Source organism: Sander vitreus, chromosome 6 (genome assembly GCF_031162955.1).
Source record: "Sander vitreus isolate 19-12246 chromosome 6, sanVit1, whole genome shotgun sequence".
Classification (NCBI taxonomy): Eukaryota; Metazoa; Chordata; class Actinopteri; order Perciformes; family Percidae; genus Sander; species Sander vitreus.
In genome coordinates, this window is record NC_135860.1 from 19,506,674 (window position 1) to 19,534,351 (window position 27,678).

General features: G+C 40.1%; 2 protein-coding genes across 8 annotated transcripts in view; both read left to right on the top strand.

Annotated features, from left to right (window-relative positions):
- The first annotated feature begins 272 nt into the window (after positions 1–272).
- mal2 (mal, T cell differentiation protein 2) lies at positions 273–7,677 on the top strand. Its single transcript, XM_078253395.1, has 4 exons — positions 273–537; positions 1,670–1,840; positions 4,873–5,073; positions 6,080–7,677. The coding sequence occupies exons 1-4, from the start codon at positions 421–423 to the stop codon at positions 6,149–6,151; spliced, it is 561 nt and encodes a 186-aa protein (XP_078109521.1). The 5' UTR covers positions 273–420; the 3' UTR covers positions 6,152–7,677.
- Positions 7,678–13,096: 5,419 nt separating this feature from the next.
- LOC144519890 (protein MTSS 1-like) overlaps positions 13,097–27,678 on the top strand; it is a 54,893-nt gene continuing 40,311 nt past the window's right edge. For 4 of the 7 annotated variants that reach the window (XM_078253396.1, XM_078253399.1, XM_078253400.1 and 1 more), the window contains exons 1-3: positions 13,097–13,624; positions 15,371–15,432; positions 21,619–21,692. In XM_078253396.1, the coding sequence (XP_078109522.1) occupies positions 13,553–13,624; positions 15,371–15,432; positions 21,619–21,692 (208 nt within the window). In that variant the 5' untranslated portion in view covers positions 13,097–13,552. Of the gene's footprint in view, positions 13,625–15,370; positions 15,433–21,618; positions 21,693–23,570; positions 23,707–27,678 lie in introns of those variants that run through there. The other 3 variants (XM_078253397.1, XM_078253401.1, XM_078253402.1) reach the window with 2 other exon arrangements.

Below are 27,678 nucleotides of genomic sequence, written 5' to 3' on the forward strand. Positions count from 1 at the left end.
AGTAACTAGCTACTAACTAAAGCAGTGGATTAAGAAGTACAGTTTTGCCTCTGAGAATTGATGGGAAGTTGTATTAAGTTGCATAAAATGGAAGTAACCTACTCAAATAAAGTACAAATACTTCGAATTTGTACTTAAGTATAGCAAGTAATTAATGTACATTGATTCCACCACTGCAATTGTTTAAACGGATGTGGATGTAGGAGCTTCCGTGAGGTCCTTGAATGCACCGCTGGTTTCCAGGGAGTGGCACCTGCACCTGCACCTGTCCGACCTGTTTTGCGTTCGGGGACACATGATTCCGGAGGAATTTCCTCCGCTGCTCCAGTCCTTTGTTCAACGGACTCTTTTTCGTGGGCGACAGAGAGTGAGAGCCACAGGCGAGGGGGAGATAGAGAGAAGAGAGAGGGAGATTTAGAGATGTCGGAACCAGCCGCTAATCCCACTGCCACCTCGTTCCCAGCGCCAACCATTTCTCTTCCTTTGGGACTGGAAGTATTGAGAACTTACTCTGGAGCCCTTGTCTGTGTAGAAATAGTAAGTGTGTTTTGTATCTGTGATGTTCAACTGTATGTTATATTCTTACAATGTATCAGTGACTTCAGTTGTATTGTAGCAATAGCCTACTCTAGTCTGCAGAACCTAGTCACTAATTCTTTATTAATAATCGATGGCCTTGTACAGCACGTTGTTCAAGTCCAGTTAGACTTTAAGTTGTAGGCTGGAGTGTTTGGATTTTGCCAACACACTGGTCGTCACTGTGATTGCCTGAAGCTGTTTTTTTTTTTTGAATAACGAGTCAAAGCAAGGGCAAATGTCGCCAAGACTGGCCGCGAGGGTCAAAACACCTGTTTCTTATAGAGCAGTGCAGGCATGTAAAATACCAAATTTGTTATCACCGTCATCTCCTTTCACTATAGAAAAACGTGTTTTACATGCTACCTCTAAGCTTATGATTATTTGACTACCTATCTATAGGCCTTTGCAGGTGAAGGCCTGTACAGATAGGCCTTCAGATGGAAACTATCATTCAATTGCCAATGTGTGTCTGTCAGCGTGCACAATGTGAAAGCCTTTGCCAAGATATTACACCTGTCATAAACTACAGTAGATACTGTAGTCTAGAAATACTTGGGAAGTTCCATAACACAATCTTCTTCAGTGTTTTAATAAACTGTGTTGACTTCATGTTTGCTCCTTTGTCCAAAGTTTACCATAAACATAGCTGATTTTACTTTGCCTTGGATTCTGTCACCAAACTGTGAAAAGCAGCATATTATGAGCAGATAATGCAAAATCTCACAATTATTGATGCAACAATCAGACGTGCCTGATCCACATGTAATACAGTTTCAATTGTATTATAAAATTCATCATTTTTCTATCAGTACTGTGTACTGAGTACATTCATTCAGTCACAGCAGACTGGTGTACCACAGCTATTCCTGGACAACTTACATTAAGCGTATTCCAATGATTTTCACTCAGTGAGGCAAACAGATTCTAAGTTGGATGTCATAAGTACAATAAACCTTACTAGCATACATATGTACAGTTATTATACTTTTATGTCTTCTTAGTGCATCATAAATAGTTGGCAAGCCTGTAACTATACAAATGTGTCCACTGAAACATAATGACCAATAGGAGTGTTTGTCTCTATCCCCAGTTATTTGGTGGTCTGGTATGGATCCTGGTGGCGTCCTCCAATGTGCCCGTGCCTCTGCTGCAGGGCTGGGTGATGTTTGTCTCCCTCACCACCTTCTTCCTCTCCTCCGCCTACCTCGCGCTCCTCGTCACCGGCCTGGCTGACCGCATCAACACTGATTGGAATTTCTTGGTGAGTGGTAGATAAATGATCTGATCAGTCAGTCACGCTCTGTCCTTCCATCCACTAAAATGTGTACTGTATATTAAACCCTATACCTCAGATTGGTCAGACACTGAAAGGGCACCACATTTTTTCCCCACCACTTATGCCTGGAAGCCTTTCATTTTGCTTATCTTTTTTTTGTGTGCAAGTGCCTGTGAATGCTTTGACAACATAACATAGCGAAACACTTTTTAAAATGTTTTAGCTGTGGAGTTTACTTATAAACAGACAAAAGTTATGTTTAATTCAGGGTTACTCACCATAACACATTGTGTTCGTCTTTAAAGGTCTACCAAACATGTTGAGTGCATTTCCTTCCTCATAAAACATTAGGCTTGTTCGAAATGAGCTGCGCCTCGCCTGTAATGTGGACGAAAGCAGGCGGCAGCAGCAGGGGGCGGTGACAAAAAGCCGCGGTCAAGTTGGACAGTTTCCAGCCGTTTCCAGCAGCCTTCAGTCTAAACAGGAAGTCACAGAAACACTTTCATCCTGTTAGGTCTGATTCCAATTAATTAAAATGTTATCAGACCCATATATCAGCTTGTACGCAGTCTCCAGTTGTTTTTATTATGACAAAGAAGCCTGTTAAAATGCTCTACACACGATCTGTTGCTGATGTTAATAAACAACAGACTGTAGATGATCCGAAATCTGAACGGATTTAGTCTCTCTTACTTCTAAGCGTCACCTTCCGCCACACAACACGTGTTCTGTACAGAATAAGCCTTTACACAGACAACATGATGACATATAAAATGTCATCATGTTGAGTCGATTCTGAACCAACAAGCTGTTAGATCAGCTGAGAGCCAGGCAGGTTCCCATCATGCCCTGGGTCCGCCTGGGTCTTGAGTCGGTGGAGAGCAACTGCGGCGCCTGCCTCTCAAAAATGCGGCCACCATGATCTCGTGAGGTTATCGTTGCCCACGTGTGCATGACGTCGGAGCAAGTTAGGATGAAGTCGGACACAAATTCAACCGGCATGCATTGAGCGGCGATATTGTCCATGTTTACTAGCTTGCAGTCTAGTTCTTTCCTGTCTTTGCGGGCACATTGTAGAATATTGGTGTATTACAGCCACCTGATCAGTGGAATAGTGTGACACCATTGGTACTGTAGGTCTGTGTCAAAAACTCCACTCCACCTTTACGATGACTGTCATGTTTGATAATGTTGTCATGGCAGCAACTGTTGTGTTGTAATTTAAAACAGGTGCTTAACAAACATGTTGTTTCTTCAGTATAATGATCTAACTACACAGTGAGGCAGATGGTTTATTCATTTATCAGCTCTCTTGTAGGATCCCACAAAGCTTTATGCCACTTATTCAAACATAAGCAGTTACACTTCCTCATCTTAATATGACAGTCATCTGGCAACTTTTCTTTCCGTGCCAGTGTAGAACACAGCCAAGTTGTTGCAATGACAGATGTGACTTGTTTTAAAGGTGGCTTGAAACATTAAAGTATTTCGTAGTAAACATTAACAGCTCTGGAGATTTGTAATTTAGACAATAATGGTAACTTAAATTGTCAGAAGCTGGCTGTCACCTACACCAGAATGCCAACATTAGGCTATAAACTTCTACGTTATTAAAGGTAAGCTGTTGGTAGTTCAGAACTGAACTAAGACAAGATCTATCAGAATGGCTGCACTAATCCCAGTATAGAGCTAGCAATTAATGTGGAAATTTACATAGAGCACCAAGTGACATAGAGCTACAACATTTAGTCAATTCATTGATTGCCCAATCAACAGAAAATCCATCAATTCCAATTTTTTGATAATTGAGTCATTTTGCTGCTAACCATTGTCTTATATTATAGAAAATTGATTCTCTTTGAGTTTGTGACTGTTGGTGGGTCAAAACAAGACATAATGACATCACCTCTGGCACCTTGAAATTATGGTGGGACGTTTTTTAGACTAGCTGGTTAATCGACTGATTGAGCAAATAGTCTTCAGATCAATCGGTAATAAAAGTAATCGATAGTTGCATCCCTGTTGTGAAATAGCTATTGTTGTAACTACTGTACAGTATATAGCTTAGCTGTAAACCCATAGCCTTCTTGTTGTATGTAAAAAGCTCAAGCAGGTGTGGCTGAAGATGCTACATATTAGTGCAGCACATGAGGCAGTTTGTATTTCAATGAAAATCAACTAATTTAGGCTGGTTTCCTTGCCTAAAAATCTGATATAATAATGAGTTTAGGCTATAAGCAGTCTAAGTACCTTGCTTAAGAACTTTTCAATAATGTACCCTAGCACCTACATGTATGTGGAGTACAACATATAGAATGTAACAAACATGAAATCACTATTAGAGAGCATTTTCCATTAGTGCATAACTACTATAAATGTACAATATAAGACGAAAAGTGAGAACCTGTGCCATGTTATTGTGATATGTGATATGTCATTGTAGTGTACTCTGTGTTAAGTCTGGGCTCTCAGACAGAGCCTGCCTTGCCTCGGGCTCCAAGCCCTGCTCCAGGAGTAGCCAGGCGTGTGAAGTTGTTTGTTTTTCGGCCGAACAATGAGTGACAAGGATGATGAGCTCACACCAATACGCAACAAAGGCCCGCCTGTAGTCCCGCCGGGCTCGCAAAGTCGACAACACAAACTCTCATTAACCTTCTTTACTCTCTGACACGTACTCTCTCTGTGTCTGTCTTTCTACTTTCTTTATTAATATGATGGTTTCCAAATAACTTAAGTCTTTTCACTCTTTTGTATATGTATTCACTCATTCTTTTATTTTCCATGTTTGTTTTATCTACTATGTTATGCTTTATAACTAATTCTTTGACCGATAGATAGCCTGGTCTGTTATGTGAATGCCAAAGTCCAGGGAGCTGTAGTGACCAGTGCAGCTATTGTCTGATAATTACCCAATGGGGATAACACTCACATGTTGGTCACTCTTTGTTCCCATCTACTGCTACTACTTGAACTTTTTTGTGTTTATTTGTAATGCATTCTCTCTTCTTTTCCCCCAGGATGTGATTTACCATTTCATAGCTTTGCTTTTCTACGTTGCTGCCTTCGTGCTGGAGGCAGCAACTACAGCAGCTAATGGAGGAGCCCACATCAAGCCACTGCCTAACAGCACTCAAAGTGTCATGTGTATAACCTACCCTCGGGGCAACATATTCACAGTCCTGAATGACAAGCAATACAGTATTAATGTGGCTGCCACGGTGAGTGTCATATATTTTCAAATAAAGTCTGTAATACAGTGCATGTATAATTTGTACATTTTAATTCATATCATAATGCACTCACAGTGCTATCTGATTGAATATAGCCCAATGTCAAACTCCTTGGTTGACTTTTACTGACGTACGGGAGCTGCTGAAATTGCGTTACAAAGATTTAAAAAAACCACAAAAGAAAAACAGAAATAGTTGGTTTTACGAAAGGTTAATTCATATAATCATGAAGGTAATAACAGCCTTATTAGTTGTTTAGGCTCTCAATAAGTTCAAAGAAACACCTCAGTTGACACATTTGCATTTACACAGTAACCTCCCTGCTCACTAAACGTCAGTTTTGGTCTTGTTTTGGTTTTAAAAAACTTCTGATAAAGTGAAAGCGTGTCCATGTTGCCATAAATAAACAGAATATTGAATGCATGCCTGTTGTGTCCTGCTATCAGCTAGATCTATCAGGCCATAAACAGTATGATTAAAAAAGCAAGTGCTGGCCCTCCTCTTTGACAGAAATATTATAGGTTATGTTTGGTTATGTGATGTTAGGTCTTATATTAAAAGAAACCTGTGCTGACCCAACATGTGTAACTTGAGAAACTCATATAAAAGGCTACATTTCTGTGCTGAGTTTTCATATTCTGTATATATTGTGTATATATATATATATACCAAAGAAAAGGTCATTTTAAAACAGTATATTTGAGTTGATACTTTTGATGAATATTTATATTAGCCACTTTTGCAAACAATTTCACCTTTTCTAGTTAGGGTTATAAAAATGCTTCACTCAGCTGCTTTATACATGTTGTTTTTTTGCTGATTAGAATAAGAAAGATGTCTTCAGATAAGCTTGTTGGAACGTAATGGATTTAAAATAGTTAAATAATTATAGATAGGTAATGAATCAAGTTGCAGTTAGCACATGTGAGTAAAGTTGGCTGGGTTTTTCTGACCAGTTTTGTTGCTTTCTCTCCTTTTTGTCTTTTTGTCCCAGATATTTGCATTTTTGGTGACACTATGCTACGGCTGCAGTATGGTGATGGGCTTCAAGAGGTGGAGGATGTAACTGGGAAAACCAGTGCAAACTAGTTTTATAACTGCGTCATAACTTCATAACTTTAGCATGTATTATTAAAACATATGCCACACCATCCAGAGCTCCATGGAGAGCACTGCTATTCTGTTCAGTGAAAACGTTGTTATTTTCTGATGGGATACTCAGGTCATCAAAGGAAGAAAAAAAAATACAAACATACAAAAATTTCTGCCTCAGTCAAAACATCTGTTAAGATTTCTCGACAATAATATTAATACAATAATTCTTCTTCTGAGATATTGAAAGAATTGGGCTCAGGTAGGTTCTGGGCTGTTAAAAGTATTTTGAGGACACAGTTAAAGAATAGCAGTTTAAGTAGTTGAATACGATACCAGTCTATACAGGGTGATTATGCAAGATGTAAGTAACATGTAAACCGAAGCATTGAGAACTTTCGTCGTTCGACTAGTCGTGAGTTTTTTTCCCAAGATGGCACCCGCCTATATACGTGAACGGTACTGTCTTTATAAACTATCTTTTTAATAAACTGTTTGTACACTTACAAAGTTCTCAATGCTTCGGTTTACATGTTGGGACCTTCATTATGCTACCGTGGAAGTGTGGTGCTATTTTTAGCCTTGTTAGTGGTATAGAAATAGCGATTTCTTTTTACTTTACCCGTGCCCCGGTGACTAGCGCTATATGCTAATTAGCGGTTTGCGCTAAAACTGGTCACATTCGATTAGCATGAAAACAAATCCCAGAGAACGGTTGACTCGGTACACGTGTTATTAACCCCTAGGTTCATTTTGCGTCGGATTTGTCCTTTTAATGTTATAATGCAATTAGTTTGAATTAGTCATATTGCCCAATTTCCTGAGTCACATCCATATTGAAGGGAATATTTCCCATTTGATATACCACAAAAACATGCCTATGTATGCTGCTAATAGGTTATGCACAATAGAACAATAATGTGATGGTGCAATTAGTTTGAAAAAGCCTAAAAGGCAACATGATTGTTTTCACTGAGCTGTAAACTCACTCTAGACGACTGTTAATACATTTTGATGTGGCTACTATTTAAAATATGAGTTTATCTGATATTTAAATTTGAAATTTGTAATTTCTTGTTGTGAGAACTTTTTTTCACAATTTGGTAACTATTCATGTGATAATATCTGTTCCTGTTTAAACTTGTGTTGTTGTATGTGACTCCACTGTGACTTATTGATGAATTTCATTGTCATTCTCGTTCTAGGCTACTACAAACTAACATTTAATCTGACCATCAATAAAAAAACAGCTTTTGTCAGCTACTATATTTCAAACATTGATTTGTATCTAATAATGGATCATTTAAGTATATATAGTAGTATGTTTTTAGTGTTTGATGATTATTGTAACTGCGATGATTCATCATAAAATTACCCAAATCAATAACTATGTTGCTACATGATTTATTAGTTGTATTAGCTGTATACTTTTCTTTGCATTAGGCTATTAAATGTTATTAATTTAAAAATACTTTTAAATAAAGAATCTTTGATTTTTGACACCTGCTGTTTTTGACATTTTTAATGAATTTTTCGAACTACAGAAATAAAGGTTTTGAAGAAAAAAGAAGCTCTTGTCTTTGAATCATTACAGGGTCCATTGTTGTCTGCCACGTTGTCTTTTTTATTCTACCACTAGGAGTCGCTAAAGTCTGAAAATGTCAAGTCTGACCGACCTACACATACGGGCATTATGAGAGGAAACCAAGGGGGTAAGCGACCATCTGGAAAGCGTACCTCCTATGGGGAGATTCTAGGCTAACAAACCATCACCTTCCGTTCCATTCCATTGTCTCCCATTCATTTTGGCGTCACTTTGGCAGCGAATAACTTTACATCTGAAGCGTTTAAAGATTTTCTGGGGCATTTTTGGCATTTATTTTTGACAGGACAGCTGAAGACATGAAAGGGGAGAGAGAAGGGGGAATGACATGCAGCAAAGGGCCGCAGGTCGGAGTCGAACCCGGGCCCGCTGCGTCGAGGAGTAAACCTCTATATATGGACACCCGCTCTACCAACTGAGTGATCTGGGCGCCCTCCATTGTTTATTTGTTGTTTTTGTGAAGAATAGGCTATTGATTGTGTCATAACCACGCAACTTTCTGTCGCACAGTAGAGAAATTACCGTACAGTCAGGAGAAGCTTGCAGGCAATCGGGGGGGACGTGGAAGCATACAGTCAAGGGAGAAGCCTATAGAGAGTCCATGAAAGCATCGGAACAAAATATTTCAGCAACGTTTTGATGGATTAGTAATACTTCGGTATGAGGCAAGTGAATTCATATGAAGTAACATTTATCCACGAACAACTTGGATATTTTAAGAAAAGTATATGTTGTTAAATAATGAAGTAGAGGTAACGAGGTACACCTATATTCTCGGGAGATGTGGAAATTATACAGGCAATGGACAGCTCCTACTCTCCGTCTCTGCAAGATTCAGAATCAGTGTTAGAACTATACCGTGGCCTTTGGGGGAGCCCCTTTTTTTCAGTGAAGGGGGGGGTCTTGCCGTGCGCTTGCGCAACTTACAATGACTTACAAAGATACATAACAGCTACAAGTTTATGCGCTATACAGGATTTACCCTATTATACTTTATCGACAGGGATTGATAGGTCAAACAGCAAACAGCCAGCCACAAAAACGCATCAGGCTGTCTTTGACATTTCACATGAACAACAGTTAAAGACAAGTTACTCAGGCTACCGAAAAATAATATAATTCCTCCGTTCAATTAGGCCTAAAACATCGAGAGTCACGCAGACCTTTAACAATCCAATCACATTGTGAATAGCATGCCTCACCTTAACACAGAATTGACCACAGAGGCCTGGGGTCAGCTTCCTTTGCTGTTCGTCCAGAAATCCAAGAAGTGGATGGACGATGACGTGCCTTAATCCAAGATGCGATAAAGGGAATTGGGTCGAAACTCTCCATTGGGGGTCCATTAATGTCCAAAAAAAGGAGCGATGAGAGGCTGTTTTCACGCAATCTATTGTGGGTCTTGCTGTCAGTATCATTTACGGTATGTTCTACTCGCTGTACAAATCTTTTCCAGCTTTCTGCCTGGTGCCCTGTCTTGTAACTTCCAGTCGCGAAACTCCTCGACCACCTCTCTGGCTGGTTCCCCAAGCATTTTAGCAAGTGCACGTACTTCATTTTCTCCATACAGGATCAAAGCATTCCGATCCTGTGGCCAATAGCGCTTGTCCAGGGGTTTTAGCATTTGTAGGAGGTCTGATTCTGGCATTCGCCTTGTGAGATTGTCGATCACAGATTGATAAAGCTGATTTCGGTTCATCTTGCCTGTGCCCTCAACCAGTTGAACATCTTTAAAACAGCCCCAGGGACGTGCGCTGTTCAGCTTTCTGTGTGGATTTCCCTCCACTCGCTTTCATTGCTTTTAGTATATCAATAGTCTGCAGAATGTGGCAACTGGCATCAACTAGAGTGATGTTTCTTTGCTGACATTTCAGTGACAGGCCCTGCAACTCACGGAGTATGTCTTTCATGCAAGCCAAATCAAGTAAAAACCCTGAGTTTGTGAGGTGTTTGTATAGCGCCAGGAATTTCTTCCTCTCTGTGTCATTGTGAGATGCATCCTCGCTTGCAATTTTGAAGTGGCGCACTAAAGCAGGGTAGTTATTCCAGACAGCCTTTACAGTATTGAAACTACTCGCCACCCATCTGATGGTGAATATCTGTCCAATTTTCAAAATCTGCATATTTAGATGCGCAGCTGCTTCCTCAAGCAATCTCACATTCATTGCAGACTGGTGGTACAGAGAATACAGCTTGGCAATGAAAAACTCGAAATGATTACATCCAGCAACCACTTTCAAAGAATCATGGACAGCCAATTCAAGGCGATGGGCCAAGCAATGTATGGACTGGATGTTTGGAAAGTCATGCTTAAGCCTTGCAATGACTCCAGTGTTTTTGCCAGTGAGAACTGAAGCTCCATCTGTGGCGATGCTGATGAGGTTTTCTCACAAAAACTCATCATCTAATCCCGCTGTACGAAGGCACTGTTTTAACGTGTTGTAAATGGACTCTACAATGTCTAAAAACACATTTTCTACATCTCCTTTGCCACTCACATCACAGCTTACGTAAACGATGAGATCGTCAATGGTGATGCTAATTTTTGAATTGAGCTCTCGAATATTGGAAACAAACTTCTTCCGCATTTGCTGTGCAATATGACCTATAATCTCAGCGCAGGAGTGATCTGATTTATGCGCAGTTCCCACCTTTGCGCCATTAAGCTCCCGAAGCTTCATTAAAGGGGTGAGCTTTCTGTAAGACAGCCTTTCCTTAGCCACCATATAGGCGGACCTGAATGATGTTGCGGTCTCCTCCATTAATTTGGAATTCACCTCAATTACTTTATTTGGCAGAATCTCCTTTTGCTTAATCAATGCCACTTCAATGGCCCTCTTGTGTGCAATGCTGTCCCTGTGTTTATATTTTTTTTTTTCGCAACTTGTTCTGAGCAGTGCTGCTTACTTCCCCATTGATCCACTCCTCAGACAAGTGTGTGCCAGTTACCTTTTCAGACAGAAGAAGGGTTTTTGCGTCCCCACAAGCGATGCACCCCAAGCTTCCATCCTTTACAAACAGCCATGTATGTCGGCTCTTCCAGTCTCTCCACTGCTTGCTGTTCCAGTTTAACGGGAGAGAGGAGCAAGAGGTGTCAGGGTCGTGACCGGCCTCTGACGAGCTGTTACAACCACCATCTTCAGCCAGAGAGGACATTGTTTCTTGTTTCTGACAAGGGAGTGTGCTAACTCCCGTGTCATGCCCTCTCGTCTCGTTCCCTCCCGCCTCAACAGCAGGGCTTGCAGCAGGTGAATCGGTCGTGTCATCCCTACACAAGTTCTTCGTAAAACCAAAATGAATTAAACTGCCTTGCCCTTGTTTTCTTGTTTTTTGCCATGGCTATACGATGCTAACTGCAGAATGTATTTCAAGGATTTTGCGCACGCGATAAATGTTTATATTTTTTCCATGAATCTTTGAGTTAGCATGTACTAAACATGAGTTAAATTTGCCCCACAGCGCCGCCACGCCTTGATGCTCATGACAGGAATAGCATGTATAGTTATCTTTATTGAAGTGAAATAGGTAAAAATTGCCGTCATGCATGAATGAATGATATTTTTGCAATTTTACAGATATTAATCCATGACGATCACATTACACAAAACTGAAATTGCACGTCAAAATTACACATTGTCAATATTTTTAGAGACCCCCCAAAATTGAAAAAAAATCACGTTTTCGGGGGAGCCCATGTCTTATTAAGAGGAGCCGAGCTCCCACGTAGTTCTCACCCTGTTCGGAATGACTGAGATTTCTCTTGGCACAGCTACCACAAGACTTACAACTTTCAGACAGGTTTCTCACGTCATCATCTACGTCGTCAAGCCCAGTTGTAGACTGCGCAGTAACACTCAGCCATCACCGGAAAAGTACTTCTAATTGACTTCAATGGTCTCCGTTGAAGTCTATGGCGTCAATGTGTCCATTTCGTTTACTGTCTATGGGGGAAACACAGCAACGTGTACAGGGATAAACTGTGTCCCAGGCAGTAGGCCTATTGTTTCCCACAGAGTTCCTCAGGTTGCATAATTCAAAGACTTGACTAAGTGAACATAATGTCCCTTTGATTTTCTGTGAGAGTAACCGTGGTCCGATATTTTTATGACTCGGCCTTTCTGTGAATACATTTAATTTCACTTAACACACACTATCAAAACTAAATATGTCATGGTGTATTGTAATACAGTTTCAGCACATATATATTTACTGTTGAAAAAGCAGTACGGCTCATATGACTATACCTTTAAAAGTAAGGTTAAGGTTAGGTAAGTGCTAGAAACAATGAAACATCATTTTTAAATGCCTTTAGCGCTATAGATACGGTCTTTATAGAAACGGTTGACTTAATTGATTCATTAATTTGCTCCTGTGATTGGATGTAGCCTAATTAACGCTCACCACATCACATCTATTTAAACTCCTTGCAATAGTTGTATGTTGTAATTTGCACTTCAGCCACTAGATGTCTCCCGTTGTCTACAACTGCTCAACCTTTCAACATGTATCCAATGTTTATACATAAATAACAAAAACGTTGGCGTCAACATAATTGATGTGTTTCTTTATAATATTGTGCTTGTATCAACACTTATGACGTTAAACACAACTCACAGGGAAGAAAATACTTTGTTCTATGCTTACAAAAGTAATGTCAGCTAACTAGTCCACACATTCAAGCCGTTGTTAGGGCGCTGCTTTGTACGATAGCCTACAGTGCTACCAAATGGACAAACACCATGAACGCGCTTACCTCCCCATGCGCGCGTTCACTCACTGCACCTCCTCTGCTGCTGCATCTCCTATCATCATAAAGTCAAGTCAAACAGAAAAATACCGGAAGTATTACGGGCATTCCTTCACAATAAAAATAACAACACGTCCAATGTTAAAAATATAAAGTTTTACCTCGAGCTTTAAATGTTTGATTTATGTTGCATTTAACTGATGTAGGCTACACTTACACACAGTGTGTGATTATGAATAGAATAGCCCAAAGTGATAGAGAAAGACCCTTTCGAGGCATTTTGCTATGAGTACTACTACTACTTAGTATTACTAATTTGCCGAACCCTAATTTTAAATTTCCATTCCATTCCATTTTCATTCTACTTATCTCTCCAGGGCGACTTAAACACCATTTATCAGATATTTTATTTTGGTGTAAACTAATTAACCGGAAATGCATTTTTTCTTTAGGGAGGCTTGATGCTTATTTCTTGTCTCGGTTTCTCTCGTCTCTCTCTCTCTCTCTCTCTCTCTCTCTCGTCTCTCTCTCGCTCTCTCTCTCTCTCTCTCTCTCTCTCTCTCTCTCTCTCTCTCTCTCTCTCTCAGTTAGTGTTGAGAAAGCAGTAGGAGTAACGAGTGAGTGTCGGCATTTAACGTTACCTGTCAAGATACGGAGTAACATTAGCAGCCTAACATTGGGATTATTTCTAGTTTCGGCTAGCAAACTGCAATCTTCAAGGTCCAGCCATGAGTATAAACGGGGCGGCGTGTAGGGGAGAGGGGGATTTAAATTTCTCTTTCGTCCCAACAACTTCTTTTGATTTGAAGTAAACCGTGCACCAGAGCAGAACCGATCTGTGCTTCTTTACATTTGACTGAGATAAAAGTTGTTGTTCATCGATTACGGAACAGTAGAATCTTAACACAAGGGTTTGTTCGTTTTTGTTCATATTTTTGGAGTATTTTGGTTTTCCTGGAGAGCGGAGGTGGCGAACTGAAAGCGGCTCACCGAGTCGGGACTGACCACTGGAGTTGGTCCTGAAAATGGAGGCTGTTATCGAGAAGGAATGCAGCGCGCTCGGAGGACTCTTTCAAACTGTTATCGGAGACATGAAGGTAAGCCAAATGAACATGCAACACATCTTCGTTAAGCGACGTCCAAAAATTATCTTCCCCAGCCAGATAGTAACTTCCCAATCAGTCTAACGTTATCAGTATTAGGTCAACTACAGGTAATTTGATGTTAGCCAGACAAACTTAGCGTCAGACTTCTGACCAGACCTTCTTATTGTATATCTAGCTAGCTAACGTTAGAAGTCGATAAACAAAATGGAGTAGAGCTGAGTAAATGTGAGATACTTTCCAACTGATGTTTATAGCTAGGTTAAATTGTGTAGTATTTCTGGTCTTACGTATATTAGGTTTACTTTTTGTGGTAACGTTAGCTAAGTTAGCCTATATTAATATATTTGACTGCGCTCTTCTCAATTTCTTCCATTCTATTCTATTGGAAAAACAAATACATTTGTACGTCCATTTATTCCAGTTTGATGTGTATGCAGCAGCCAACAGTGCATAAAGGCTAAATATGGCAACCATCAGTCTCAAAACTAGGGCATCTTATTTTGATGTTATCTCTTACAGCTTGGTCGATGAGACAATTAACAATTTCCCAGCTGTTGTACATCTTGTCTGAAGGAATTCCGGGAATGTAGCTGTCAGGGTAAAAAATTACCCGCAGGGTCTGAAGGCTTTGACGTGTGTAGGTCAAATGGCCAGCCATCGGCTCTACTGGTGTCAGAAAGTTTGTTATGAATACTGCTCGGACACTCCACACTTCTCAGCCTCCCATGTCTCACTTGACAGTTCATGGTTCCCCTGTATTTTATGAACATCTATGCTGTCAGAGAATCCAGTGAAAATATCAAATGCCTTTTCTTTTAGAGCGCTACAGATGCTGAAACAATAAAGTGACAGCTCACTAAACCTAAGCTGTCAACAAGAAGAGTAAGAAATTATAAGAGAAATGCAGAGAAGGCTCATTTGTACCATGGTGCAGGAGCGTTTGATATCTGTTCTGAAGCAGGCTGAGCTGATGGTGGTGGCCACTACAGAGAGAGAGAGAGAGAGAGAGAGAGAGAGGGAGACAGACAGTGAGAAGAGATAGGGATAAGCAACATGCAAATAGAGGGCAGAGGTCGAAAAGAACAAAAGTGATGTGAGGCAGATTGGGAAAGAGAAAGCAAGAGGTACTGTAGGTTGAGAGTTGAGTTGGTTGTTGGGTGTAATGTTTGACAGCATAACATGACATTCCTCAGACCTCTGACAGTAATAGCACATCTGCAACAAACATGTGCTCATGCGATATTCATCACATTATCTGGTGCTGTCCTAGCCTCCTCTTTTTGATGCATTAGGCCACCTGTTCTCTGTGATGCTTTTGATAGGCTATTCAACTATTTTCAGCCCAGGACCTGAATTAGATAAATTTAGAGTCCCATCAGGAACCAGGCTCATTATATCATGTATTGGTGCTCTTGTTGTGTGGGGATCTTTCCAAAAGAGGCCTGTGACCCATTTTGAAACGTTGAACATGCAGGACATGACAGTATGTCTATTCTCCCATTAGCAGATAAAAAAATAAAATAAAAAAAAGTTAAACTAAATTGGATCAAAATAAAAGCCAGCTGTTGAAATTGTATCAGAAAGCTTAAGCCTTGGTTAGTTCTGATTAGCCCTCAGGTGAGGTGATTCATCAGTATGGCCTCATGTTGATTGAACTGTTATGTAACTGTGGGAGTATTGAAATCTGTTCTGATGATTGTGTCATTCATGTTTATGTATCTTTTTTCCCCTCAACAGAGCAGCTATCCTATTTGGGAGGACTTTATCACCAAGGCCGGCAAACTGCAGTCGCAGCTCAGGTGAGACCGTGCGTATGTGCACATACAATACAATACAACCCATTTGTTTCTGTGTGTAAAAGGAAACAAACTATTACGATTCTACTAATATTTGCCTAATAGAAGTACATTGAAATGCGCATTCATTAGTATTTTCTTTTGCTGTTTTTTGGGGGAAATTCAGTGACATTCTTTGCTAAATTTGGATGGAGACTTTACTATAGACAGCACAGATTGTATTGTTAAAACAAAATAGATTTTATAGAACTACCTACAACTTTTCCTGCCTAGGGAAATACAACTGTGATTGTTGCATAACATCTCTGATACCACATGATGACACCAAAAAATCTCATTCTGTCAACAGATTTTGTGCTTTATATGGGCTTTTACATTAGATGTCAGTGTCAATTCCTTTCAAAAGAAGTTTTAAGTGCCCACGGGTTAGACTAATAAGCAATGACAGTCTACATAAAATCCTAATCTCTTAACAATACTGTCCAGGGGTCATTATGTGTCCTTCTCCCACATTTAGTCTTCTTTAAGCCTGATTTAATTTGTATTTCTAATGCTGTAAATTTCCACACCTCCTGCCAAAATTATTCCAAGTCTTCTGCAAACAATCAATGCCAATCCCAGTCACCTCTGCTAGTTGGTTTTAAGTGGCCACGTGTCAGCAGACAAACAACTGATGACAGCTGAAATAAAAGCTTATTGTCCAGCAAGTACTGTAAATATGGATGTCCTGTGGTCTAACTTATTCTTTGATTAACAATGCATGGCAGTTCTCTAGCCATTTAAGTGTCCACGTGTCCTGAGACAGACTAACAGTGACAGTTGTATAAAGGCTCAGGGACTTAACAATACTTTCCAGGGGCCACTCAGTGTCCCATTCTTCTATTTTCTCAGTATTAAGGCTGATTAATGGTGATATGTTATTCAAGTGTCTCCATTATTCAGGGGTTAAATATGTGACCCTGCCATGCTAAAGCTCAGGGGAGTATTTGTAGCCTTGTTGCTAATGACGGGTTGTTTAGCAGTAGGATGTCTGTGTGTCTGGGCACCGGAGGCAATGATAAAAGAACAAATCTACCTGTAATTGTACTGGTGAAAAGGTGAGTTGAACCTGCAGTATGTCAATGTGTTTTTATCCAGTCATAGTATGTTAGTGGCAGCTTGATGATGGAGATGCTTGTGAAAAGTTTCCTTTTGTCCACTATAAAACAATATGTTATAATAAAGTAGGATCACTGTTAGGGCTGCACAATATATAATTTTTTTAATCGTTATCGTTTATCGCAATATCAACTGGCACAATATACACGAAAGGCTGCGACATATCGTGATAGACGCTCATAAATTTTTTGTGTTATTTGAAAGAAAATTACAGTTTAAAAAGATAGTCATTCTTTTTTTAGTGGTTCCTTTTATATTCAATTAAATTTGTTAAAATAATGTTGGAAATGGAAAATATTTCCTTTCGTTTCTTTTAAATTCAACAAGCAATTTGTTGTATTTTAGTGGAATACTGAAAGCAGCAGAACTGAGTACACTTTAATATCTGTTTATTTATCGCGATTTTCCTCATATCGTGCAGCCCTAATCACTGTCCCATACTTTGACCAATTCGTTTTACGGCATTACACCACTTTCCTGCTCTATCAGGATTAGTCAAATGCTGCTCCCAGAAAAGATCAATTCCTTCTTTATCAATCAATTTTATTTGTCACATGAAAAACGTACGAGGTACACAATTCCAGTGAAATGTAATCCCATTCACTTTACAGGATGAGTTGAGTGTCATTCATGGAAAGAAAACCATGTTTTGGTATTTTAGGCTAGCTTTTGCCTGATTAAGCTTGGCTCACGCCCTGCTCTAGGCGGCAGTGGTTGTGGCATATGGCTGGCTGTAACAATGCCCTTGCTGCTGTACTGCTAATAAGAGTGCTATCTTGGCTTGCTTGTGGCGACCTACAAATAAGGCTTTTTCTGTCTGCTTTAAAGCCTGTCTCCAGCCAATAAAACTTTGGCCAACTAGCCCCTCTGACTACAGCATGACCCCCCCACCCAAGGACCTTTATAATCTCCTTGAGGACAGGGACACACACACACACACACACACACACCTTCCCTCCTTGGCCTGGATAAGTTACTAGCCAGCAGTGGTAGCGGGATATGTCTGTGTGTGTGTAATGACGTCCTAAGGCAGACTACTCTGTAATTTAGACCCTCTGCTCCCCTCTCACAAAGCAACTAGGAAATCAACCAATTACAGTGTTGGGCCTGTTCTGTCATTTTTTTGGTCCAAATATGGTGTTTTTTTCTGCCCATTCTGGTTTTAAGCAGCAAACGCACACACGCATGCACGCAGAACAGCTTTGAAGAAAGAGGGCAGGGTGGAATATAGGTTAGCTGATTTCTAATCACAGTCCTTTCAGTGTTTGGTCTGTTTGGTGGGTCATGGTTGATGCAGCTGTGTCAGAGCTAGGCGTATACATAGGCCTTCCTCCTTCTGCTCAGAAGTTAATTTTGTGAAGAAACCGACCACCTCAAAACTTCAAATTCAGCTTAAGAACTGTATGGTTTATAAAACTTATTTGGGCTCAAGAAGGAGCCCTAAAACGCTTAGACGGTAGATGGATAAGTAGATTGATTGATAGATGGATGGATAGATCAATAGACACATACAGTATAAACATACATACACATATAAAAATCTCTTAAAGCACACTCAAAGCACTAGCTCTGTCCTGAGTCTTGGTATGTTGTGTCAAACAGGAGGAGTTAAACACAACCTCTTTACTAAGATTCAGATTTACTACAGTCACATTCCAGTTTCTGTTGGACTAAGAATAGATGGGGGGCAGCAGTGCTGAATGTATCATTGTCAGAAAGAGCACTGTGCTATACTACGCCAGGGTCTATGGGGAGTTTAGATTGGCTTGGCCAAGGCATTGTGGAATAGATATGTTAAAGTCGTTTGTCTTGACTCCAGGACAGGGCCGTTTGCAGATTTTAGGGCCAGTGGTAGCCGTCAGGTCATTGTTAGAGCACTGTGCAGAGCTGAAGGCTTGTAGCAGCAATGCTTTTTATTTTTTTTTATTCTTACAGCCACAGAAGTCTAGAGGCTTTTTGGCTGACTGTCAGAGCTGGTATTAAAACCTAATTATTCTGCCTTTAGTGCAACTAAGTATTCATTTATTTGTTGAGAGGTTAGCCTACCTAATTTCACTGTCGATTGAGCAAAAAAAAGAAAAAAGATTTTTTTCAATGCTGCCTATTCAACAATTCTCTGTGAAATGTAAAGCCGTGGTTTTTCCCTCTAATGTTGACAACCTTTCCAAGGTTTCTACCGAAAGTGTAGTGAACCAGTTTAATAGTTTGGCATTTCTCTTGTAAAAGCATGGAACAGATTAGAGCGGATGATCATGGCTTGTAATTGTAAACTACTGCACATTGTATTTAAGAGGGCTGGGGCCACTAATACTAAAAGTAGGCTTCTGTTGCAACCACTTCCCACACAAACCTGTTTTGGATTAATAAATTAAACCTGACTGAACAAGACTGCTGCTAGTGCATGTAAAATATAATCCACAGAGCAATAGTGTATAGTATAAATTAGTGGAGACATATCAGTTGGAGGTTGCTCTGGTGGCCGCACTGGACTTTAAATAGAATGGAATCTGTGTGTGCCTGCGCGTATGTTTCTTTTTCCATTTGCAGGACACACCCTTGGATCTTCTGGTCAGCTCTATAACAACACAGCACTTATTAGCCAATATTATATTATGTTTTTGAGTGATTAAGGAAGTGACCGTTCCATCATTGACTGAAAGCTAAGACTTGGTTGTCACTTGAATGTAGAAGAATATGTAGGCCTCAATGAAGTTTTGGATCAGGGTTGTTTATCAGTTGATCAGGGTTCTGTTTTCCCTTTCTGTCAAGCTTGTCGTGGGCCCCTCCGAGATGTTAACTGTAACTCCATTAAGCAAGTAACGACTTTAACAGTATTGAGACAGTTGAGAAAATACTTTTTAAAAGTACTGTGCAACTCAGCATTAGGAACATACTCTTAGCACAATAAACCTTCAGTCTATTATAAATCTTCGCACAACACTGTGGCTCTGTGGTTAGAACTGGTCCTGGGTTGGAACCCCAGGGTGCTTCAGTTTCCTCCCACCCCTAAAGACATGCATTAAAGGACTACTCCACCGATTTAGCATTGCACTTATATAACATTGTTGTCACACTCACACTGGACAGTTTCTAAAAAAGCATCAAAATTGATGCAGCAGAACCAGAGATATCATCTTTTCTATTCCACGCATTCTTCTTTATTGTCAAAACGTGGCGCCTACATGACGCCACATTGCCTCTCCACTGCCGACAGTTTGATCGGAGATGTGGGTGTGTAATGCTAGTAGCGGCTAATGTAGCCCTGAGCTAGCATCAAGCAGAGATGAGGAGGGGGCTACAGAGGTCAGGTGAACTCACTTTTTCTTACTCCACACCCCCAGATTATTTTTAAACGTAGTGTTCATCCCCAACTGATGTTGCCTCGACGCCTCACATATGCAGTAGTACTTCCCAAGATCTGTGTACAACCGATACACTTTCCCTATAAGAATATCACTCCACCCCAGAGGCCATTTATCAGAGCACTCCTGCCATTGCCTTACATGTGTCTTTGGATACACAGGGAAAAACATAGTCAGTAAACCTGTTGTTGGAATATTAAGGATTAAAAACATGTTTGTTACATCTGCAAGTCAAACTTGACAGTCGCCAGCAACCTGTATTCAGCTGTTGTTTTGCCCAATTATGAAAGCTACCTGTATGGACTGTTATGTTATAATGTTTTTCTCTTGGCCCTTGAAACTGTTGGCCCTTGGAAGATAACAGGTGTTTATAAATGAAGGTACTCAAGGTTAGAACAAACATGCTTTTTTGGCTGAACGTGCCTGGGGAAATTTACAGACAATTGTGTTTCTTTTTTTAGCATGCATGACTGATACGTAGTCTTGTCTCTGTTGAGGAGAACAGATATCACATAGGCCTACATGCACGAGCACACACATACACACACACACACCAAGAGCGTCATCTCCATACCTGTGATCTTAATCATGAGAGGCCTGTTGTTTCTGAAATAGACAAGACTGTATTTGCCAGTTAATGTTGTCTTGTCTCTGTTGAGGAGATCATGTATCCCATCCATGCATGTGCACACACGTACATACTCACACCAAGAGCGTCATCGCCATACCTGTGATATTAATCATGAGAGGCCTGTTGTTTCTGAAGTAGAAGAGTCAGTATTTGCCAGTTAACCAGTCAGCTGGACTGCTAATGAGGCAGCCTGTTGCCAGCTAGCAAAATAACTGGTCAGTCAGGCAGCCAGACAGGGGGATATCAGCAAGATTGTGTCTTTAATGAGTAAAACAGAAAGTCATCTTACACCAAGCTTCCACTACTTTTTGATTGAATTTAGCCCTTTCTTTATTTTGTTATGTATAAGCATTAGTTTGTACTGCAATTTGTAAATACTTGGTAAACCATACTGTACATGACAGAGAAGCAGGTATGAGTTGTGAACTCCCCACAAGTCCGTTTTCCATTTTAGAGGTGAACAGGGTAGATCCCACATTGACACCTGTAAGTGCGGCAAAATCAGCTCAAGAGCTGCTCTGCTGAGCCGGACAGATTCCAGCGGTCTATAAAGTAATCCCAGTCATTCCTCACACAGCAGGGCACGTTTAAGTTTTAACTTACTCCCATGATCACAGTACATACGGACACTACCATATATACCTACATTTTCTAAAATGATCAGGGTTAATGTAAACTTCATAATCTAAGATTTAGCACATACATGCACAAAAGATGTTTTTTTTCTTTACCTTTCAGAGCAAAACAAGATCTGGTATTTTCTTCACCTGATCAGTTTATGTGTTTACCTGCCAACACTTACATACACTTAATACGCATATAATAGCTACAGTTGATCAGCCCACCGTGTTCACGAAACCTTTGACTGATTCGAAGCACTGCTTCTTCCATCATTATGCACTGGGATTTTCTCCTTTTTTCTGTACAGTTTTATCTTTTTTATTTTTTTTATAAAACATAGTATTGTATGTTGTTGTTGTTGTTGTTACATCAGTGAAGTGTGATACTAAACCTCTGTCTTCTTTTTTTTCCTCCCAGGGCGACGGTGGTTGCTGTTGCAGCTTTCCTGGATGCCTTTCAAAAAGTGGCCGACCTGGCCACCAACTCACGAGGTAGGAACATGTACACAGATTCATAGGCTTTGGTGTAGGAACAGTGGTCTTCTACGGCAAAATACAGAGTCAGTGCCATGTCATTTTCTGTCTTTATGGACACCGTGTAGCACAGTGCTGCCGGGGTAAATCAGTTAACTCATTGTTTAACAGTATGTGTTATGTGTGTCTGGGCACCTACGTGTCAGTATGTTCGTCTGTGTAGCCCTACTGTGCAAGGCCAGTCTTTCACCCCCACTGTGCTGAGAAGTTCTGTGGGTTGTTTGCTTTATCGTATGGGTAGTAAATCCCTCACTATGCTGTTTGAAGCTCTGCTGCTGGCTTTGTCTTCAACCTCTACCCCCCCTTTCTCTTACTTTCTCCCCCCCCCCCCAACAACCCACAGACACTCCACCTCTGCTACATCTGGACTCTCCCGTAGAGACGGCGTTAACTCTGTATGTGTATGAGAGGGAAAGAGAGAGAGAGTGAGAGATCTCATCCCTCCCTAGCTTTGACATCTCCAGCCCTGCTCCATACTATTAATACTATTAATAGGAACTGAGACAGGCACACACATTCATCACCTCACTCACTGCAGAGAGAAAGAGAGGGAGGAGAGAGATGGGGGAGTACAGGGAGTCATTCTCCCTCTGCCTCTTTCTCTGTCTAACACACGCCGTATAAATGTTTGCTGCGAAGGAGTCAGCTGAAGCGTTGCGTCATCTGTCATCAGCTTTTTCATCACTTCTATTCTCTCTACATACTGTACCTTAGGTTAGCAGTATCGCATAACACCCTTATCATATTTGTGCTCTGTTGCTCCGCCTTCGCTGTACACCTGAGCTAGAGCACAGGGGCAAGCGAGGATAATGTGTTATAATGCACTGTTGGCTGACACACTGCCATCTGTATCACAGATAGATAACCTGTCCACATGATAATCGTACCATGGTATTATAATGAGCCTTGATTACCTGGATTACAGAACATTTTCCATTAAGGCTCTATCTTTACACATTCCTAAAATGTTTATGTAAACCCTATACCTCAGATTGGTGAGGTACACTGTAAGGGCACCACATTTGTTTTCCACCACTTACGCCGAGAGGTTTTTTATTTTGCTTATCATACTTTGCAAGAGCTTATGAATGGTTTGACAACATATTATACAAATAGCTTTTAATATGTTTATCGTTACCTTCTTATCTGTATTATTCTTTATCTCTAAATTATGGAATTTAAAATCCTCTTAGACTAGTTCAGGGCTCATAACACCCTTCAGCTTAACTTATTCTTCGCAGTAGCTCAAATATCTGGAAAATACTAATTTGGGCTACTGTTTTAATGAAAACTCTTAATAGATCTAACAGCAGTCCTATCTCGAGCGCACACACACACACACACACACACACACACACACACACACACACACACACACACACACACACACCTTGTCTGCCTAATGGTTGTCTTAGGGTTATTTGATGTTTCCATTACATAGTGATTAGAGACTTTTTGAATTGGGCATGCTCCAGAGAGCTCTAATAGCCTTCTTTAATGACCAACAGGTGTTGTGTTGGAGAAAGAGAGTAAAATTAATATTAAGTAAAGATGTCATGTTTGTCTTCTTCTTTTTTGTTAAGTTGGGATGTACTGAGCTAATTCAAAGGCCTCTGACCAGTTGCTAGAAGGCAGGAGATTGAGTCTGAAAGAAAGTTTTTCTCATTACCTCTAAAGTAAAAATTATTATTATTATGGAAAGTATTGTTAAAAATGATAGCACTATGGTTTTTGTGGTTTCTGGTAGCTCAGAGGCATGACAAATTGGATAGAATTTTAGGTCAGCCCCCGCAACAGTCCTGTTTGTGAAGGAAAAATATTTTTAAAAACTTCCAGATCTCTGGAGTATACTTTACTGTGGACTCATTTCTCACCAAACCAAACTGCTCTGTTGGAATCTACTGTATCTACAAAACAGTTATGGACATGTAATGGACCTCTAGGCGTGCCCGGGGTAGCTGCATCTACTCAGGTATGGATATCAGCGTACTGTATTGTTCACCTACAAAGCAGAACAGCAAGGTGTGCGTGTGTGTGTGTGTGTGTGTGTTACAGTAGCTTTGATGACAAAAAAGATTCTGCATGGTTTTGTATCTAGATCTGATATAGTACAAACTGACACACACCATTTTCTGTTTGCTCATCATGATTAGCCAGAGGCTGCTGAGGCCCCATTATACATAGATAATGACTTCGTAACCTCCATTCTTTATATCTATCTCCATCTTCTTGCTTCTTGTCCTCCTTTGTGTCTCCAAATCTTAACCTGCTTCCTACAGACATCACCATGGTAACAGCATGGAAATCGGGTGTTTGCGGATCAAAGGTGTGCATGAGTGTTAAGGGGCTAAACTCAAACACTTTTCTTCTTCCTACCACCACACCATAGAGACTGTCAACTGTTCTATAGTAGTAGTAGTAGTAGTAATAATAATAATAATAATAATAATAATAATAATAATAAAGGTGCACAAACGTAAAGGTTGCCAGAGATTTGACAGTGCAAGTGTTAAATGTTGATTAGTCTCTTAATCAGGAGAACAAGGTTTTCGGCCGCCTTTGTACCGTTGTATAGCCTTGCAGATATTGGCAGTGATGGTAGCTCATAAAAAAAATCAAGGGTTGATCACTAGACTCTGCAGACTTTGATATGTGACAGAAGTTATGTTTATAAGTGTTTAGATGAAAGTTACTCTGGGACTCTTTTATCAGTGTTATCACTGAAGCAAGATGATCAGAAGATTGAAAGACACATTAACAGTAGTGTGTCTTTTCAAAACTTGAACCATGGACTGCAATGTTGTGTTCACATGTGCATCTTTGTTAAAATATTGATGTGTAAAATGTGCATACCAAGCATTTAATAGTTTATGTTTGCATAGGACCAGTCCATTCCCAGTTCACCCAATTCCCAATGTAGATAAAACCTGGACATGATTAACTACGGATTAAACATTCTTTTGCAGTTATGACATAGGTAACCCCAAGCAAGACATGAATTTGACGCATCTGTCTTTATACCCACAGTACAAGATGTTTTCACGCCAGTCCTGGGAATACATTTCCAGTCCTGAATACCAACTGAATACGGGACTTTTTTCCATTTGTAGTGCACGCTGTTACAGTATTAGAATTGTAAGGCTTTTGCTAAAGAACGAAGTCTAACAAAGAAGGTTATCCAAAAACTCCCCGCACTTCCCAGTATGTTGAAACACCAGTAGTGATCTGTTTCCCTCACTAGCGTCATAGGTTGAATATGTGGAAGGTAGGTTCAGGTTCCTTAAACAATTCTTCCATAATACCTCAATGATTTCATTAGGGTTCAGGCTATTAAGAGACACTAAAGTAACAGGAAAACACCTTATTCACAGCTTCTGACCTTTTACCGAGAATTGCCATTGAATTTATAAATCTTAGATTGCAACAGCTGTGGCCTATTTACAACTCTTTTAATATCTTCCTAGCAAAAATAATTAGTTCCACTGTTCTCAAATTATAATTTAGCACACACAGTGTCATTATCAGTGTTGACAGGCTGTTGGAGTTGCTCTCTCATGGCTGCTTAGCAGCTGTATAAGTCATATTCAAACAAGTCCTTGTTGCATCCTTGATATTGTTGATAAGCTACCTAACACATTGGACCTAATACATTGGGCAAGATTCGTTCTCTCTTTTCACTCCACCTCATATTTGCAAATAATCCAAATACACCACAACATAATCATCTTATTATCAGCAAGGGGCTTTTGATTAAAATATGCCTGATAATTTATGGTGAGAACCTTGTGTCAGCAATATAGCTGTAGTTTCATGCAAAGCACCCTGGGGTTGTGGAACAATCTTCCAGTAAACATCAGTAAGTGCTCATTGCATGAGCTAATCATTGTGGCGTAGTAAAAACCTTCGACTGAGTTTTGGAAATGGTCCAGTGAAAGTTTGTAGCTTCATATAATCATTAGCTGTAGCATTCTGTTTGTGTAACTGATTTATGAAAACCAGATGTGTTCATAAAGATGAACAGAGGATAAAACACTTTAAATCTGGAACACTGTGCCAGTTTTTGCATTACAAGGACCAGGTTGAGGATACCCAGTTAGAGCATAGTTAGGGGTTAGAAAAGAAATGAGGATTAAGATTCAAGATTTATTGCGTATTACCAAAATAAACTCACAATGAGTGCATATGCTTCTTTTCATTGTCAAGAATTATAAAGGTAAAGCAGCTTACTAGTTAACACAGTTGAGTGAAATACAATAACTGGAATGCCAAGTGGAGAAAGAAAGAAAGAAAGAGACTTAAGTTTCCAGACAAAGTCTTTTTTTTCCTCTGTTGTGCTCTATTATTCGTGAGTGTATTGGAACTGACAGTGAGCACAGACACAGCAATGACTAGATCTGCTTGCTTAGGTAGAACATGTATCAATACGTACAGTATGTATATACACAACTGCAAATAAACAGAGCTATGCACTTATAATCATGGATGATCACACACCTCTACACATTTAAAAGTGGTCACTCAAAGACATGTACATTCATAGCCACACAGACAGGGGATTAGCTGAAACCACCTGTTTCGCTGTGCTCTGTTGTGGTCTGTGCGGATTTGGACTTTCTTCATGCACAAAGGGCTCCCTTTGCTTTGTTGTCCCAGTCTGATAAAGTACATTAAAGTGTGCTTTGGCATCTCCCCACTTCCGCACGTTTCTAGTTGTATTTCAGCTGCGTTTTGAACTTCTGTGCAATGTGTCTGCATAGTTTTTATTCTTTATCATTTTATAAGTTTATTCTTATAATGTCAGGGTTTACTGTACATTTTCGTATTTGATTTCCCTCAACATGAAACTGCCCTTTTCCTGGTCTTTTTAGTCATATCCCGGTGGAAAATGTATTCATCCAGTTGTTTGCTTTGTGCCTTCCGCTTTTGTCTTTGCAGCTCTGTTTGTTTTTGCCGTAGGTGCTGAGTATGGACAGCTTGGCGTTGGCTACTCCATGTATTTTCAAAATAGACAGACACCTTTTTCCAGTAATGTCTAAAACACGGGTTGTCTCGCTTTGTCTGTCAATATTTTCTCAAGGTACTGTATGTGTTGTATGTATGTGGAATAATGTATGTGGAACAAATTGAATATCATTTTGGTTGAAAAAGGGTATTTGAAAGAGAAAGCCTTTTTTAGTTTGCTTGGCGTGCGTGTTACTGTGTCATATTAACAAAAGGATTTTTCCAAAACTAACTTTTTTGTTTACCCATTTTTACGTGTTCAGAGTTGTCTAGCCTGTAGCAATTCCTGTACAGAAGATTAGGCTACATCCTTGTTTTTTTTTATTTAGTTTGTCTGCCGTCTTCACACTAACCCTCTCGCTCATTAACTGAAGAACTGAATTTAAGAATAGATTTTTTTGTCTCTAATTGTATTCTCGTCTGTCACATTTTCACCGTCTCTTGCACCTCTTATTCTGTCTCCTTTTCCACTTTTTGCAGCACTCTCTTCTCTTTGTATGGGCCGCTTTTACTCTTTGTCCCTGTATCTTTCTCAGAGTTCTATCTATTTTCGAACCTTGAACCCTGGTGGGTGAAAACATTACATAAGACATACTGTGACAGTTTCCATCTACTGTTGGCACAAACAGGGCAAACAGGGCACTCACATCACGCGCCCGCAGAGTTGCTTCTGCCTAAAGCAGTGTGACAGTGTTTGCTCTAATAGGTCTTATGGTTCTATTTGATTTAAACTAATGTGATAAAACGTTAATGATTAAACATGTTTTGGGTCTGACTTCATAGAAGTACTCGGCCATCAGGCCACATGGAACAATGTCCAGAAAGCTGAAAAATAAGCTGTTACCAAGAGGTGTCTGTGAATTTGCTAAAAGGAAAAATGTGATGCTTCAGGCAATAGGGCAAGGCATCTTTAGTTATCTCACCATTCAATTAGCTTTCAATT

Excerpts from the sequence above, each read along its gene's own strand:
- mal2 (XM_078253395.1), top strand. The coding sequence starts at position 421 with ATGTCGGAACCAGCCGCTAATCCCACTGCCACCTCGTTCCCAGCGCCA. Across the intron at positions 1,841-4,872 it reads ACACTGATTGGAATTTCTTG|GATGTGATTTACCATTTCAT; the intron begins GTGAGTGGTAGA and ends CTTTTCCCCCAG. Across the intron at positions 5,074-6,079 it reads GTATTAATGTGGCTGCCACG|ATATTTGCATTTTTGGTGAC; the intron begins GTGAGTGTCATA and ends TTTTTGTCCCAG.